Raw genomic sequence first — 17,280 nt, 5'->3', positions numbered from 1 at the left:
TGTCCCACTTTGTGAATCCCCGCTGAGGGTACAAACATGCCGTCTGACCGCGGCGTCACTCCGGATGTTGGATTACGGCGGCGTCCCCCCGCTGCTGCAGGAAAAGGCTCGGCTCTTCAGATTTGCTCTTTTCTTGGCTGTGATGTCGGCGACCAGCAGTTTGAGGGAATAAAACAACGTAAAAAGACAAACAATCCTGAAGTGGTCCCGCTGGGCCCCCGGTGGGGGCCTCCTGTTTGACTAAAGGCTACACCCGCCTTTATGCTGCACAGAAAGCGTCGCTGTCAAGCCCGGGGCCCCGAACAATGGGGGCCGGCCTCCTGGGGGGTGGGGGGGTGGGGGGGGGCATTTGCATGCAGCTGTTCGTCGTTTCCACGACCACAAAGGCCAGTGGAGGGAGCCTTAATGGAGGATGACAAGCATCAACCAGCGGCCCGGCAGGGCTCTGTGGCCCCGCCCACACACTCTGGCCCCTCCCACATCACTGGCTTCATGAGGGGTGAAGAAACATTCCTATACACACACACACACACACACACACACACACACACACACACACACACACACACACACACACACACATAGAGGGCCCTTCCAAATAGTCCCCTCTATCTCCTTTCCTATACACTTTTCCTTAAGCCCTGGATGACATCACAGAGTTAAGGAAAGGTGTTAGGAAGCTTCCTAAAGGAGTTAGTAAAAGGTGTTAGGAGGCTTCCTAAAGGAGTTAGGAAAGGTGTTAGGAGGCTTCCTAAAGGAGTTAAGGAAAGGTGTTAGGAGGCTTCCTAAAGCAGTTAGGAAAGGTGTTAGGAGGCTTCCTAAAGCAGTTAGGAAAGGTGTTAGGAGGCTTCCTAAAGGAGTTAGGAAAGGTGTTAGGAGGCTTCCTAAAGGAGTTAATGAAAGGTGTTAGGAGGCTTCCTAAAGGAGTTAAGGAAAGGTGTTAGGAGGCTTCCTAAAGGAGTTAGGAAAGGTGTTAGGAGGCTTCCTAAAGGAGTTAAGGAAAGGTGTTAGGAGGCTTCCTAAAGGAGTTAGTAAAAGGTGTTAGGAGGCTTCCTAAAGGAGTTAGGAAAGGTGTTAGGAGGCTTCCTAAAGGAGTTAGTGAAAGGAGTTAGGAGGCTTCCTAAAGGAGTTAGTGAAAGGAGTTAGGAGGCTTCCTAAAGGAGTTAGTGAAAGGTGTTAGGAGGCTTCCTAAAGGAGTTATGGAAAGGTGTTAGGAGGCTTCCTAAAGGAGTTAGGAAAGGTGTTAGGAGGCTTCCTAAAGGAGTTAGTGAAAGGAGTTAGGAGGCTTCCTAAAGGAGTTAGTGAAAGGAGTTAGGAGGCTTCCTAAAGGAGTTAGTGAAAGGTGTTAGGAGGCTTCCTAAAGGAGTTAGTGAAAGGAGTTAGGAGGCTTCCTAAAGGAGTTAGTGAAAGGTGTTAGGAGGCTTCCTAAAGGAGTTAGGAAAGGTGTTAGGAGGCTTCCTAAAGGAGTTAGGAAAGGTGTTAGGAGGCTTCCTAAAGGAGTTAGTGAAAGGAGTTAGGAGGCTTCCTAAAGGAGTTAGGAAAGGTGATCACGTTGTTGTGACAATCAGACCACACTTCCACTAGGTGGCGTAGTAGTAATTCGAAGGTCAGTGACGTCTGCTGTGGTTAAAAAAGTAGAAATATCATAAAAAGTAGTATAAAGGTGGTTCCTCTCACGTTCCTCTGAGGTTCTAACCTCTGATATAAAGTCAAATATCTGAAGGTTTGAATGTAAATCAAAGGAGAAGAGGAACTAAAGGGAAACGGCTGCCAGGTGAATAAAGAACCAATCAGAGTGAGAACAGGCTGCACTAAAACTGGACTTTACTGTGTTGGTTCTACAACATCCAGAACATTCCTGGTTGGGATCTGGGTTCTAGATGATCTCAAGTTGTTCTAGGCAGATTATTGCTTTGGTAACTTACATGATCTGCTCCTTTTTCAGTCATCCTGAGTTTCCCTGAACGCTCCGATGAGCGGGTTCCTTTAAATGTTGTCGCCGCAAGGAATTGTGGGGGAACATGAGCTGGTCTCCTTTGGTAAAGGAAGCATCAGTGGTTCCTAGGCTAAAGGAGGTTCTAAAGGAAGCATCAGGGGTTCCTAGGCTAAAGGAGGTTCTAAAGGAAGCATCAGTGGTTCCTATGCTAAAGGAGGTTCTAAAGGAAGCATCAGTGGTTCCTAGGCTAAAGGAGGTTCTAAAGGAAGCATCAGTGGTTCCTAGGCTAAAGGAGGTTCTAAAGGAAGAATCAGTAGTTCCAAGGCTAAAGGAGGTTCTAAAGGAAGCATCGGTGGTTCCTAGGCTAAAGGAGGTTCTAAAGGAAGCATCGGTGGTTCCTAGGCTAAAGGAGGTTCTAAAGTCACTGTAATAACCAAAACCAACAGCACCTACTAGTGGTCCAATGTGATAACTACATTGTTTCCCAATGATTCTACTATAAACTGACATCGTTTTCAAAATCTTGCCATGAAAACGTAAGAACGTTTTCACTCTGTCGCTTAAACGGACCTGATATCATCAGACACACCATCAGAACCACAAATCAGTCACAATGACCCAATAATGTTGAAGGAACTAATGTAAAAACTGTGAAACTAGTACAGGAACCGATTTAAAGAAACGCAAAACGGCACAAAATGAGTCCTAAATAACAGAACTGATCCAGAAGAAGTCCAGTGGTGAAACTGGATCCTGAACAAACAAAAAGAAAAGTCTCTTCATTGATGGAAGGTCCGGTGGAGAAAACCTCCCAGCATGCATCAGTGTGAGGGGCGACCCCGCGGGTCAGCTCTGCCCTGGCGCTCTGTCCAGAATCCTCCATGTGGCTTCACGCGAGCAGCGCCGGGTCGGCGGCACCGCGGCCAATCACAGTCGAGGCAGAACGGTTACCATGGCGACTGCACCGCAGCGGCCCGGTGACGCCTCATTCAGACGCCGTTTCCTGTCGCCGTGCGTCCACAAACCGACCAATCAGCATCAGCACCACATCACACGCTGCTCAAAGTACTTCAGAGTACTCAAGAGGTACAAGTTAAAACAAATACTCAAACCAGCAATATTTAGTCCTTCAGACTTGAAGCTACAGCCTCATGAACGTTGTCAGGTTAGTTACAATTACTCTGAACTGCACACACTATACACAATAACTAGTACTAGTTATTTCTTTAGTAGTAGTAGTTTAGTTACTTAACTAGTTACTACAAATGAAAAGTATCTAAGAAATACTTCAGTGTCTTAATACACAACCTGCAGTTATACACAGACTCACACATACATACATACATACATATGTACGTACATTCACTTGGAAATACATACGTATACATGTACATTTACACATTATGTACAATACTACGCACATACACACATACATCCATGCATACATACTGTATGTACATGCATAAATACATACATACTCATATAAAGACATGCTGATATACATGCACTCCCCCTCTCTCCCTCTATCTGTCTCTATCTCTCCCCCCTCTCTCTCTGTCCCTCTCTCTCTCTCTCTCTCTCTCTCTCTCCCTCCCTCTGTCTCTATCTCTCCCCCCCTCTCTCTGTCCCTCTCTCTCTCCCTCCGTCTCTCTCTCTCTCTCTCTATCTGTCTCTATCTCTCCCCCCTCTCTCTTTGTCCCTCTCTCTCTCTCTCTCTCTCTCTCTCTCTCTCTCTCTCTCTCTCTCTCTCTCTCTCCCTCTGTCTCTATCTCTCCCCCCCTCTCTCTGTCCCTCTCTCTCTCCCTCCGTCTCTCTCTCTCTCTCTCTCTCTCTCTCTCTATCTGTCTCTATCTCTCCCCCCTCTCTCTCTGTCCCTCTCTCTCTCTCTCTCTCTCTCTCTCTCTCCCTCCGTCTCTCTCTCTGTCCCTCTCTGTCCCTCTCTCTGTCTCTATCTCTCACCCTCTCTCTCTGTCCCGTCTCTCTCTCTCTCTCACTCTCTCTCTTTCTCTCTCTCTCTCCCTCCCACCGTCTCTATCTCCCCCCCCCTCTCTGTCCCATCTCTCCCTCCGTCTCTCTCTGTCACGTCTCTCTCTCTCTCTCTCTCCGTCTCTCTCTGTCCCTCTCCCCCCCCTCTCTGTCCCATCTCTCTCTCTGTCCCTCTCTCTCTCTTCCTCCGTCTCTCTCTCTCTGTCCCTCTCTCTCTCTCTCTCTCTCTCTCTGTCCCTCTCTCTCTCTCTCTCCCCCCCTCTCTCTGTCCCGTCTCTCTCTCTGTCCCTCTCTCTCTCTTCCTCCGTCTCTCTCTCTGTCCCTCTCTCTCTCTCTCTGTCCCTCTCTCTCTCTCTCTCCCTCCGTCTCTCTCTCTCTCTCTCCCCCCCTCTCTCTGTACCGTCTCTCTCTCTGTCCCTCGCTCTCTCTTCCTCCGTCTCTCTCTCTCTGTCCCTCTCTCTCTCTGTCCCTCTCTCTCTCTCCCTCGGTCTCTCTCTCTCTCTCCCCCCTCTCTCTCCCTCCGTCTCTCTCTCTCTCTCCCCCTCTCTCTCTCTCTCTCTCTCTCTCTACCTCTCTCTCTCTCTCTCTCCCTCATCTCTCTCTCTCTCCCCCTCTTTCTCTGTCCCGTCTCTCTCTCTCCCTCTCTCTCTCTCTCTCTCTCTCTGTCCCCCCCCCCCCCCCCGTCCGTCTGTCGCTGCTGCAGAGTTTCAGAATCAAACAAAGCACAGAGCTGCTCTGAAGATTCTCTTCATTCTCCTCTAAGTCTCCAACATTTGTGCACAAAAACAATCTGTCCCTCGTTTCTAGAAACTCCCTCAACTTGTTTCATGTGAGATTCGACATGGAGACGAACCTTCTGTCGTCTCCAGAGTCTCCTGCTCTGATCGCCACAGAAACTTCCAGAGACGTCCACCGACTGGACCCTCCCCCCCCTCTGCAGCTCGTCGCTTCACTTCCACATGTACCTTCACTTTCCCGACAGATTCGTCATTACTCGCCCAATTACCGGCTGACAAGTCGGCCATTAATGAGAACGGGAGTCTGCAGCGTTTGGAGAAGGAGCAATTTGTTCTGGAGGCCACAGCGCTGCACTCTCTCCCCCTAATTGATGTACTGTTAGCCTGTGACCGGGTGAGGGAGGGGTGAGGCCGGGTGGGGGTGGAGGCGGTGGGGGGGGGAGGCCAGGTTCCTGGATGATCTATGGCCCGGCTCCGTCGACGGCGGTGTGATGGATGCCTTCGCTGAGCGAGGCTACGGGAGGCAGACGGCGGGCTCTTTTCTTCTGCCGGGTCCGAGTTTTAAACCGCCGTGAAAACGCGATAGAGCCGTCGCTCGGCGTGTGAGGAACGGCAGACGGGACGTCGTCAGTCCTCGCCCAGTTTCCTCTCTGCATTTCGTCATCCTGCAGTCTGGACAACTTCCTCCGAAGGGGGGAAAAAACCTAAGAGACGGGGTTTTTGGGTAATTGTGGCAGTTATTGGGAACGAAGCAGCGACCCCTGCGGCCCTCCGCCGCGCTACGCTAACGGCTGGGCTGCTAATGAGCTGATAAACAGTCCAGCTCAGCAGAATCTACCGGGCCGGGGGAAGCGACCGCGGCGCTCCCGCCAAACGTGCCCGAAGAGCGTCCGCCACGCCGCTAACCCGCTAGCACCCCCACGTCACTCCGGAAAGGGCAGGGAGCTTCCAGCCACTTCAGCTCGCGGAGCCTCAAACAATGCTAATAGCGTCGGCCCCCGACTGTCAGAAGTGTGAGGGCAATTAGAGCGAGGGGGCAAAGTGAACCTGGGGTGGTAAGTGCCGGTGCGCGACAATGCTCGGCAGCCAATCGGAGCGCAGGAGAAAGGTAGCGGGCTGAAAGGAGGGCTCATTAGGAGAGAGTGGAGCAGGAAATATAAACGGTAGCAGCCCCCTCCCCCCCCCCCCGCCGGGGGGCGCCGTCGCTGCGAACAACGGCGATTATTGACAGTTCACGCGGTGCGCGGCTGGCGTTTCCTGAATGGAGCACATTTCCATGTTCGGCTCAAATTTCACTTCATTGTTTTCTCAGAATTGCAGACAGTTTAATTTTTTTGTGAGTTTGAATCGTTTGAAAGGAATTTTATTTTTTATTTTTTGTATAAATATTGGAGATTTTCTTCCCGTTACTTATTTAGCTTCTTCCCGTTGACTTTTCTTGATCCGTCCCATCGAAGCTGGACAACCTGCCAGAAGCTCGCTGTGGTTTGTCCAAAGATCACAGAAGAGACTGAAGGCTCAGGATTATGCTAATGCTAAGTCTAACAATGGGTTTAGTGAGTAGCTTCGGAGGAAGCTAATGCTAAAGCTAATAATGGGCTCTGAAGAAAGAGAGAGGGCTTTTCAGACTGTTATCCGTAGCATTAGGAGGTGGCTTCTCACAGTGCTAAGGCTAACAGTTGCTAAGTTTGATCTGTCCTGAGTTCATCACTGCCAGGACGTCGAGACGAGCAATAACGCAGAATCACTAATGCTAAGCTAAGAGAGGGAGACTGTCATATTACAAAAGCTAACAGAGATAACCAGCTCCATTGTGCTAAAGCTAACAGTGGGCTCAGTGACCGCAATGTAGAAAACAGCCTTAAGTAATGCTAATGCTAAAGCTAAAAGGCTCAGCTAAAAGTGGGCTCTATGAGCAGGTCAGAGAAACAGCTTCTGATAATGCTATTGCTAAAACCCCCGTGACCCGGACGTTCGTTTACACCACAATGGTGGTGGAACTTTTTGAAATTGACCCATCTCTGTTAAGACTGGGGCACCATGGTCGTACCATGGCTCTGCACATGCTCAGTAGAACCAATCAGAACAAAGTTTCCTCCCTGGTGTCATGACTCCCAGTCCAGATTCTCCTGGACTTTGTAGTTTTATTTTGACAGTCACTGTAATAACGATCCAACTTGGTAGTTTTATTTTGACAGTCACCGTAATAACAGTTTAACCTGGTGGTCTGTCCACTGGAATGTCCGCGTTCTCCCAGATTTCATGTTTAGAGCCCTTTGTTCTGTGTTTTCATTACAGAAACCTAACAGTGCCTACTAGTGGCCTGGCATGGTAACTCCATTGTTTTCAGTGTTTCTTTCTTTTCTGTAGAAATTTGAATTTTCTACTTTTCCACTTGAAACGTTGTCGTGTTAGCGGGGCCTAGCTAGTAGCGTAGCGGAGCCATTTTTAGTTAATGCTAACCGTTTGGTGGGCTCAGGACAGAAGGTTGTGACGTTGTCGCAGATCCGTCTCGGACGTGTTTGACGTTTCAGGTCGATGGTTTGAATCTGACAGGTTCCCCCGAGATGTCTGTACTCCGTCTGAGTAATGTAACTGTAATCCTGGAGCTGTGTCTTCCTCCCTGCTGCTCAGCGTGTTCGATGCGTTACTCAGAACAAAGGAAACGCTGAAGAGGAAGAGGAAGAGGAAGAGGTGGTTTGATCTGCTGAAGCGCAGCTCGGACTGGAGTGAAACAGTTAATTTCCCCAAAGCGAGGCTGTTTGGCTTCGCTCCCATCTGCTCTGCTGCATCTATAGATTTTTCCTCCTGTGTGGACTCCAGACTGTCCCCCCCTTCGATCGCCGGCTCTGTAAAATGGATTAAATTCCTCTGGATTCTGCCGGGACCGGCCCTTTTCTTCCCTCCCCTGCTCCCTGCAGAAGCAGAGGAAACAAGCGAGGAGCAGCTCGGGCTGTAAAACAAACTGTTCCCGCTCCAGAAGGCTTGGCCGGCCGCTGGAAGCTGTGTGGAGGGGGAGCTCCTCTCCTCACGCACTGTGGCCTTCGTGTTTGCTCAAGAATTTATGAGGTTACCGTCGAGTCTCCGCCGAGTCCAGATTTGATGTCTGAGCCAACAGCGGAGGCCTCGGAGCGACGGAGAGACGGACGGTTTGGTCTTGGCTGGTCCCGTTCCGGCCCGTCTCTCAGAATCTCCTCGTCGGACCGCCGCTGCTCGCGGGGATGTTTTTGCCAGGAGTTATTTTTTACCGCGCGTTGTGTGGTCCCCTTGTATCAAAACCTTTAACTCCTTAATGTTCTCACGGCGCTCACAGCTCTCCTGCTCCGGCCGTTTAATAAAGGTCATAAATCAAAAGCTCGTGCACAGTTCAGTCTTTATATGTGAGGCGTTTGGGGACCGAGAGTAAAAACCAGTGTTGATTAAAGTCTGCGGGGGATTTCAAGTCTCGCCTGGAAAAAGAAAATGTCTTCCTGTGTTAAGGCGTTATTGTAAACGGCGCCCAGCAATTCTCATCCCTCAATTCATTCATTAATTCACTGATATTTACACGTGAGACATTCAGGGAACATCTGTAAACCAGTGCGATGCGTTGAGGCTCTACGTGTAAATGTTAACGTCGGTGTGTTTAAGGTGTTTGCAGACCTCTGTAAATCGCAGCACCTGAGATGTTTAGGCGATATTGATCAGGGGAGAACGAGCTGAAGCTTGTGGGTCATCGGTGACACGTCGAGGCCCGTTTGCATGACAACGGTGCCTGGAGTCTCAGGAAACACAACTTAACTAGAACTGCACTCGGTAGAGCGCAGTCCTTCGCCAACGCCACATCTGTCACCATGGAAACCAATGAATTATAAGGTTATTGATCCACCACACAACTGCTTCCATCATCTGTCCTGATCGCTTGAATTGATTCATGTTGTCACTGTTTGACACTGATGTACACACATTTTACCATTTCTATGCGACCCCCCCTCTGACCTTTGACCCCCAACACCTAACCAGGGTTAGGGTTAGGGTTAGGGTTAGGGTTAGGCCATCATGTGGCCTATCAGAGGATAGGGAATTATAAACTGAACATTTTGGTGTTGGTTTGACATCAACTGGATTAAAAATTGACCACGTTATGTCAAAATTTAACCTTTTTTTGACATAGACCTTGACCTTTGACCCAATCGCTCTCAAAATCTATTGGAACCGTCCTCGGATAGACACAAATCATCTCCGACAATTTCACATAATTGGGGTCAATAGATTTAGCGAAAAGTTGGCGAAATACATAAAAGTGTTAATGACACAAATGACACTTTTCTGAAACGCTGGTCCTGGTCCTGGTCCTGGTTCTAGTCCTGGTCTTGGTCCTGGTTGTAACCAGTAGTTGTGCACATGCTCAGTAGCTGGACAATCAGAACAACAGCACCAACTAGTGGGCCAACATGAGAACTACACCTTTTCCATGTAAATTAAAAGCACTTCCATGTTAACGTGAATTTTCCTCCGACGTGGCCTGAGGTATGAAGACGCCACAGAGCCACGAGGCTCTGAAACGCTCGTGTAACAGAGATTTGATTGTTTGGAGTGTGTGGCGCTCACGACCGCCGCGCTGCTGTGTGTGTTTCAGGGTTCAGCCGAGCCGCCCTCCCCTTCGGCCTGGTCCGGAGGGAGCTCTCCTGTGAGGGCTACGCCATCGACCTCCGCTGCCCGGGCAGCGACGTCATCATGATCGAGACGGCCAACTACGGCCGCACCGACGACAAGATCTGCGACGCCGACCCGTTCCAGATGGAGAACGTCAACTGCTACCTCCCCGACGCCTACAAGATCATATCACAAAGGTAAGAAGTCCGCGGAGGGAGGGAGGGAGGGAGGGGGGGGAGGGGTGAGGGGGGGATCGCCTTACACAAACACGACCAGGAGCCGTCAGCCGGGCCTCACGCCGCCGACTCGTTAACCTGATCGCCCCTGAAGGCAGCAGCCTCACTAACTCTCTCTCAGGGGTCAACTGATCCGCTGACGCAGGTCAAAGGTCGCCTCACCTCACATTGGATCCCTTTTCTATGGATGCAACAGGGTGTGGAAAATTAGCACCTGACGGTGTTTAACAGCAGTGAACAAACTGGACCTTTCAGCCACGACGGCGACTTTAAAACAAAACGAGTAGATCAAATCTGGCACAAGCACTTTGACTTATTTCACTCTTTGATACGTCGGTTATTTTTTGGGTACAAACAAGGGGTCTTTATCCTGATGCATGTGAGGCGTTCAGAGAACGTCAGTAAATCGTAACGTTGGCCAATAACAGTGAGACAACAAGGAGAAAATATCTTTGACGTGAGGCGTTTAGGGAACATCGGTAAATAACTACATCGACCGATGGCTGTGATGCATTCAGGGAACGTCTGTAAATTGTAACGTTGTCTGATCACAGTCAGATAATGAAGGACGTGATGCGTTCAGGGAACGTCTGTAATTTCTTGAATCAACTTTACTTTCCAGTGGCGTCTGTGACCTCGTGGTGTTTGATGTGTTTGCAGCTGTTTCGGTTTGGAGTTGAAAATAATGTCAACTTACGTATTCGAGGCTTAAAAACTAAATGTATTAGTTTGGTTCTTTGTTCGCTGGTGGAGGAGAAGCTGTGAAACGTAGAGAACGAGGGATGAGAGCAGTTCTTCACCTCCGAGATCTTCAACCAGCTTCCTGTTCAGACACAACCAGTCGAGCTCAGAGAGGCTGGCAGGAACTTCCTCCATCACTCCATCATTCTATCACTCCACCAATTCATCACTCCATCACTCCAGCAGCCATCACTGAAGTCGCAGCCCTCTTGGTCTTCTCGTCTCCTCCTCCTCCTCCTCCTCCTCCTCCTCCTCCTCCTCCTCCTCCTCTTCTTCCTCTTGTCACTACTTGTGCTGCTGTCCTAACCTGACCCCCCCCCCCCCCACGGCCTCGGGCTCCACCGCCCACCCCGTCCTGGGCCGGAGGGACTCTCCCGGCTTTGCTCTCGTCAGGATTTATTCCCGTGAGACGGAGCGCTACACAACAGTTTCAGGAATAGCTTCACTCCGTCCTCCTAAATTTACACCAGCGTCCCGGAGAGCCGGTGCAGTAACACGCTGCGTGCCCCCGCACATCGACCGGGACCTGCACCGCAACGGAAATAACAACCCCCCCCAACAAACAGCCCCCCCCCCCACCTCCCTCCAGCAAACAAGTCTTAAAGCAGAGAACCAAGGAAACAAGTGTTTCAAAATAAGAGAAGAGAAGATGGTTAAAGGAGATTTATTATTATTATTATTTATTACTAAAGGGAAGAATTTCAACCCAACTGTGATTCTGAAGGAAACTTTTAGTTTGTTTTACTAATTAACTTTATTTTGATTTTAACGCGACGATAAAATCTGACCAACTTGTTTAAAATTCATAGTTTAGGTTTGTTTATGGACCAAAGCAGAACTCTTCAGGGGTTTAGAGGGAAAGCAACCACTCCAGGACCGACTGGCTCATCTGCTCCGGCAGTTTGAGCCCAAAAAGCCCAAAAAGCCCAGAACCAACAAACTGGAGCTCAACGCCGAATCTGAAAACTCTGCAGCACAAACTCCCACGATGTGTCGAACATCTCAGTGTAAAACAGGAAGTTCATCGTTCAGAACAGGAAAATAAATGTTGTTCAACAAGCTGCAACGGAGGAACTACTCCAGTCGCAGACACGTGAATACAATCTGTACGATACATAGCAACCCGTCGTCATGGCAACATGGCACATGTCCTTCGTCGTCATGGGAACATGTCCTTCGTCGTCATGGCAACATGGCACATGTCCTTCGTCGTCATGGGAACATGACACATGTCCTTCGTCGTCATGGCAACATGGCACATGTCCTTTGTCGTCATGGCAACATGGCACATGTCCTTTGTCGTCATGGCAACATGGCACATGTCCTTCGTCGTCATGGGAACATGGCGCCTGAAGTCATTACACTCAGTCGTCAGGGAAACGAGGCGCAGTCCCCATGGGAACAGGACGTGCCACATGTTATCGTGCTTACAGGCGAAGCTTCGCGTTGCCGTGACAACTGAGTGTGAGCACATAGGAAGCTCCGTTTCTTTGACGTCTTCAGTCGTCATGGAAACACGACGACTCGTCAGTTGGTGTTTTGAGCAGAACGGAAGCGTCGGGTGTGAACAGGAAGCCAAACAACAGCTAAAGTTCAGTGTCGCGTTCTGATTGTTGACAAACAAACAACATTTCGTTTCACCGGGTTCTGTCACGTCGTCGGTTCATCAGATGGTTTCGTCTTCATCAGTCACACTGAAAAACTTTAATGAACTTATTCCTCCTCACAACACGTCATCGCTCTTCGTTTAAAGTGAAATCAGCTGCTGAGATTCTGCTGAGTCGTGTTTTCAACCTCCTGAAGGTTTTTCTAGGAATAAATGAAGAGAAGTAAAGAAACATCGTCGTTTGAACGGGGCCTGAGATAAACGGACGTAACGAATGCCGTCATGTTCAACCTGTCAATCAATCCACCCTCGGCCAATCACGGGGCTCCCTGCTGCGTTGCCAGGTTGGTAAGACTCTGGACGCTGGTCGTCTCCCTGGCGGAGCGACGCCACCGGCGGCAGAATCATCGGTTACCCGAGGGACTGCGATCAATACCTGACTTACAGCGGATCAGAACACAGCGTGTGCAGAGTGAAAGGTTCTCCTCTGATCCTCGGAGAACCGACTGCTTTTATTCCTCCTTTAACTCCTCCAGGCCTCAAACTTAACCCTTCATGTGCCGGACGGCAGCTTCTCTTCATCTTTCTTCTGGATTCACAGTTAAGAAATAAACAAAATAATGTTCCATTGAAAAGATCATCAGAGCTTTAAATGTTCTAGATTCACTGATTGGTGGTACAAGAAGGGGCGTCGCCCAGAGTTGGTGGACAATTTCAGACACAGATTGTGTGTTAATCATCTGTCCTCGTTTCTGTTTGTTCCTCTAATGACTCCGGAACACTGTGTACACACACACACACACACACACACACACACACACACACACACACACACACACACACACACACACAGACGGAAATATACAAACATGGAAATACACACACAGACATATGCTCATAGAAATGTACACGCACACACACAAAATATACACAGTAATATACACACGTATTGAAATACACGCACATATAGACACGCGTGAAAGATTACACACTTAGAAATATACACACACATAGACACACACCTACAGAATTGTACACATACAGAAATATAAACACACAAGAATACACACACATGGAAATATATACACAGACGCACGCACACACAGACATGTGCTCATAGACATATACATACATACATACATACATACATACATACATACATACATACATACATACATACATACACAGAAATATACACACAGAAATATATATATATTGAGAATACACTCACACGCAGAAATATATACACGCGCGGAAATCTGCACACACAAAAATGTACACGCTCATTGAAATACACATAAAAATACACACACACACATTAATGTACACATCCATCAAATATACAGAAACACACAGATTTGAGTGTGTGTGTGTGTGTGTGTGTGTGTGTGTGTGTGTGTGTGTGTGTGTGTGTGTGTGTGTGTGTGTGTGTGTGTGTGTGTGTGTGTGTGTGTGTGTGTGTGCAGCCGAGCGGCGGCCTCCCGTTTGGCTGCTTGTTAACAGAGAAATGGACTTTAGACGTCTTCATTCAGAATCTCAGCTTTAATAATCCATCAGCCTGCGGAGAGCAGCAGCAGTCGTGGCTGTAAAAGGTCCGTCCCGCTAAACGTACCTGCAGAAACGTTTGTGTTGGGTTCCCCCCTCAGCAAGGCGCTGCCCGTGTGTCCGTGACAGAACCCTCTGCACTGTCTGATGTCGGAGCTTTGAAATGTGTGTCCGACTCACGTCTCTCCACTGACCTTCTCAAATATTTATCTCGTGCTTGCAAATTGTTGAATGTCCTATTTTTGGGTCCAGTGTTTGTCTTGTGTTTCGTCTGTTGCTGCTGACTCTCCTCTCAATCCTCCCGCCTCCGCAGAGCTCGACTGAAGTGGAGCCAATTTCACCCTATGCACTATTTACACAAACTCAATCCTCTGCAGCTCTTTTCTCCCCCCCTCCTCCCTTTTTCTCTCTACTTTAACATATCCAGAAACATCTGCGCGCACGCACACACACACACGCACACACACGCACACACACACACACACACGCACACACACACTGATGCAGTACTCTCTCTCTCTGACTCTGTCGTTCACCATCAGCCTGCGACTGTGAACTTGAAGACCTCAGAAATCATTTGCACTTCAGAGTCTGGGGGTGGGGGGGGGGGGGGGGCGTGTCCCACATGTGATTGACATCTCCAGCAGCCAATCGTGGAGCACGTTGGTCACACGGTGAATGGGAGCTGATGCGAAGGAGACGAACCGACAGGACGGATTTATATTTGTGTCACAATCGTGAGCGATCCTCGTGAACTCGAGTTGAGTTTTGCGGTTTATGTTGGATTACAACGGAACTTTGGTGAGTTTTTTTTTAAAGGACTCGCTGAAAATGTGTCATCATCCAAGGACCGATCTATTAGATTTGGGGACGTTAGCGGCCTGAAAATAACCTGATTGGGTAGAATCAGCCAATCAGAAGGACCCTGTGATGAAGGAGGAGCTGATTGATGAAGGAGGAGCAGAGTGATGGAGGAGGAGCTGAGCGATGGAGGAGGAGCTGAGCGATGGAGACGTAGCGAGTGATAGCTGAGAGATGAAGGAGGAGCTGAGAGATGAAGGAGGAGCTGAGAGATGAAGGAGGAGCTGAGTGATGGAGGAGGAGCTGAGTGATGAAGGAGGAGCTGAGTGATGAAGGAGGAGCTGAGTGATGGAGGAGGAGCTGAGTGATGAAGGAGGAGCTGAGAGATGAAGGAGGAGCTGAGAGATGAAGGAGGAGCTGAGTGATGGAGGAGGAGCTGAGTGATGAAGGAGGAGCTGAGTGATGGAGGAGCTGAGTGATGGAGGAGGAGCTGAGTGATGAAGGAGGAGCTGAGAGATGAAGGAGGAGCTGAGAGATGGAGGAGCTGAGTGATGAAGGAGGAGCTGAGAGATGAAGGAGGAGCTGAGTGATGGAGGAGGAGCTGAGAGATGAAGGAGGAGCTGAGAGATGAAGGAGGAGCTGAGTGATGGAGGAGCTGAGTGATGGAGGAGGAGCTGAGTGATGAAGGAGGAGCTGAGTGATGAAGGAGGAGCTGAGTGATGGAGGAGGAGCTGAGTGATGAAGGAGGAGCTGAGTGATGGAGGAGGAGCTGAGAGATGAAGGAGGAGCTGAGTGATGGAGGAGGAGCTGAGTGATGAAGGAGGAGCTGAGTGATGAAGGAGGAGCTGAGTGATGGAGGAGGAGCTGAGTGATGAAGGAGGAGCTGAGTGATGGAGGAGGAGCTGAGTGATGGAGGAGGAGCTGAGTGATGAAGGAGGAGCTGAGAGATGAAGGAGGAGCTGAGTGATGGAGGAGCTGAGTGATGGAGGAGGAGCTGAGTGATGAAGGAGGAGCTGAGTGATGAAGGAGGAGCTGAGTGATGGAGGAGGAGCTGAGTGATGAAGGAGGAGCTGAGTGATGAAGGAGGAGCTGAGTGATGGAGGAGGAGCTGAGAGATGAAGGAGGAGCTGAGTGATGGAGGAGGAGCTGAGTGATGGAGGAGGAGCTGAGAGATGAAGGAGCAGCTGAGTGATGGAGGAGGAGCTGAGTGATGAAGGAGGAGCTGAGCGATGAAGGAGGAGCTGAGCGATGAAGGAGGAGCTGAGCGATGAAGGAGGAGCTGAGTGATGAAGGAGGAGCTGAGTGAGCGATGAAGACGTAGCGAGTGCAGGATTGTGGCACATATTTATAATTTTTATATCGACATGTTCATCATCTGCGTAAAGAAAATCTTCACATTTTGAATTGAAAGGTTGTTTTGGCTCCAGGTTACCGGTGGCCTTTCAGTGGACTCCAGATGAAACTCGATGTGGATTCTGAACTAAGATGTGTTTGATGATAGAGGGGGCGGGGCCTAAATGTTCAAAACAAGCATTTCTAGTGGCTGTCGGATAGGGACACGCCCACACATTGGGACACTTTCCACTGACATATTCCTGACCTCCTCAACACACTCGTCACCATGGCAACCAAGTATTAAAGAGACCCCGTTTCCATGACAACGTTTCAAGTGAAAACGCATCGTTTCAGAAAGGTTTCTGAAAATGATGTAGTTCTCGTGTTGAGCCACTAGTTGACGTAGTTTGGTTGTTTTATTACTGAAAGCACACACACACACACACACACACACACACACACACACACACACACACACACACACACACACACACACACACACACACACACGCACACACACACACATGCAGCAGAGAACAATGAGCTCTAAACATGAACACTGGGAGAACACGGACATTCTAGTGGACAGACCACCAAGTTGGATTGTTATTACGGTGACTGTCAAAATAAAACTACCAAGTTAGATTATTATTACGATGACTTTCAAAATAAAACTACCAAGTTAGATTTTTATTATGGTAACTGTCAAAATAAAACTACCAAGTTAGATTATTAGTACAATGACTGTCAAAATAAAACTACCAAGTTGGATTGTTATTATAGTGATTGTCAAAATAAAACTACCAAGTTGGATTGTTATTACAATGATTGTCAAAATAAAACTACCAAGTTGGATTGTTATTACATTGACTGTCAAAATAAAACTACCAAGTTAGATTATTATTACATTGACTGTCAATATAAAACTACCAAGTTAGATTATTATTACGATGACTTTCAAAATAAAACTACCAAGTTAGATTTTTATTATGGTAACTGTCAAAATAAAACTACCAAGTTAGATTATTATTACGATGACTTTCAAAATAAAACTACCAAGTTAGATTTTTATTATGGTGACTGTCAAAATAAAACTACCAAGTTGGATTGTTATTATAGTGATTGTCAAAATAAAACTACCAAGTTGGATTGTTATTACATTGACTGTCAATGTAAAACTACCAAGTTAGATTATTATTATGATGACTGTCAAAATAAAAGTACCAAGTTCGATTGTTATTATGGTAACTGTCAAAATAAAACTACCAAGTTAGATTATTATTACGATGACTTTCAAAATAAAACTACCAAGTTAGATTTTTATTATGGTGACTGTCAAAATAAAACTACCAAGTTAGATTTTTATTACATTGACTGTCAATATAAACTACCAAGTTAGATTATTATTATGATGACTTTCAAAATAAAACTACCAAGTTAGATTTTTATTATGGTAACTGTCAAAATAAAACTACCAAGTTAGATTATTATTACGATGACTTTCAAAATAAAACTACCAAGTTAGATTATTAGTACAATGACTGTCAAAATAAAACTACCAAGTTGGATTGTTATTATAGTGATTGTCAAAATACAACTACCAAGTTGGATTGTTATTACAATGATTGTCAAAATAAAACTACCAAGTTGGATTGTTATTACATTGACTGTCAAAATAAAACGACTAAGTTGGATTGTTATTACATTGACTGTCAAAATAAA

General features: G+C 47.8%; 1 protein-coding gene across 2 annotated transcripts in view; it reads left to right on the top strand.

Moving 5' to 3' along the window:
- Window positions 1-17,280, top strand: part of adgrl2b.1 (adhesion G protein-coupled receptor L2b, tandem duplicate 1) — a 158,803-nt gene that overhangs the window by 67,565 nt on the left and 73,958 nt on the right. For both annotated transcript variants that reach the window (XM_080483259.1, XM_080483260.1), the window contains one exon: window positions 9,278-9,491. In XM_080483259.1, coding sequence (XP_080339385.1) covers window positions 9,278-9,491 — 214 coding nt within the window. The remainder of the gene's footprint in view (window positions 1-9,277; window positions 9,492-17,280) is intronic.

Source organism: Lipophrys pholis, assembly GCF_963383615.2.
Source record: "Lipophrys pholis genome assembly, chromosome: 1".
NCBI classification, from domain to species: Eukaryota; Metazoa; Chordata; class Actinopteri; order Blenniiformes; family Blenniidae; genus Lipophrys; species Lipophrys pholis.
Note: the sequence above shows the minus strand (reverse complement) of the source record. Positions and strands in the feature narration are given on the sequence as shown.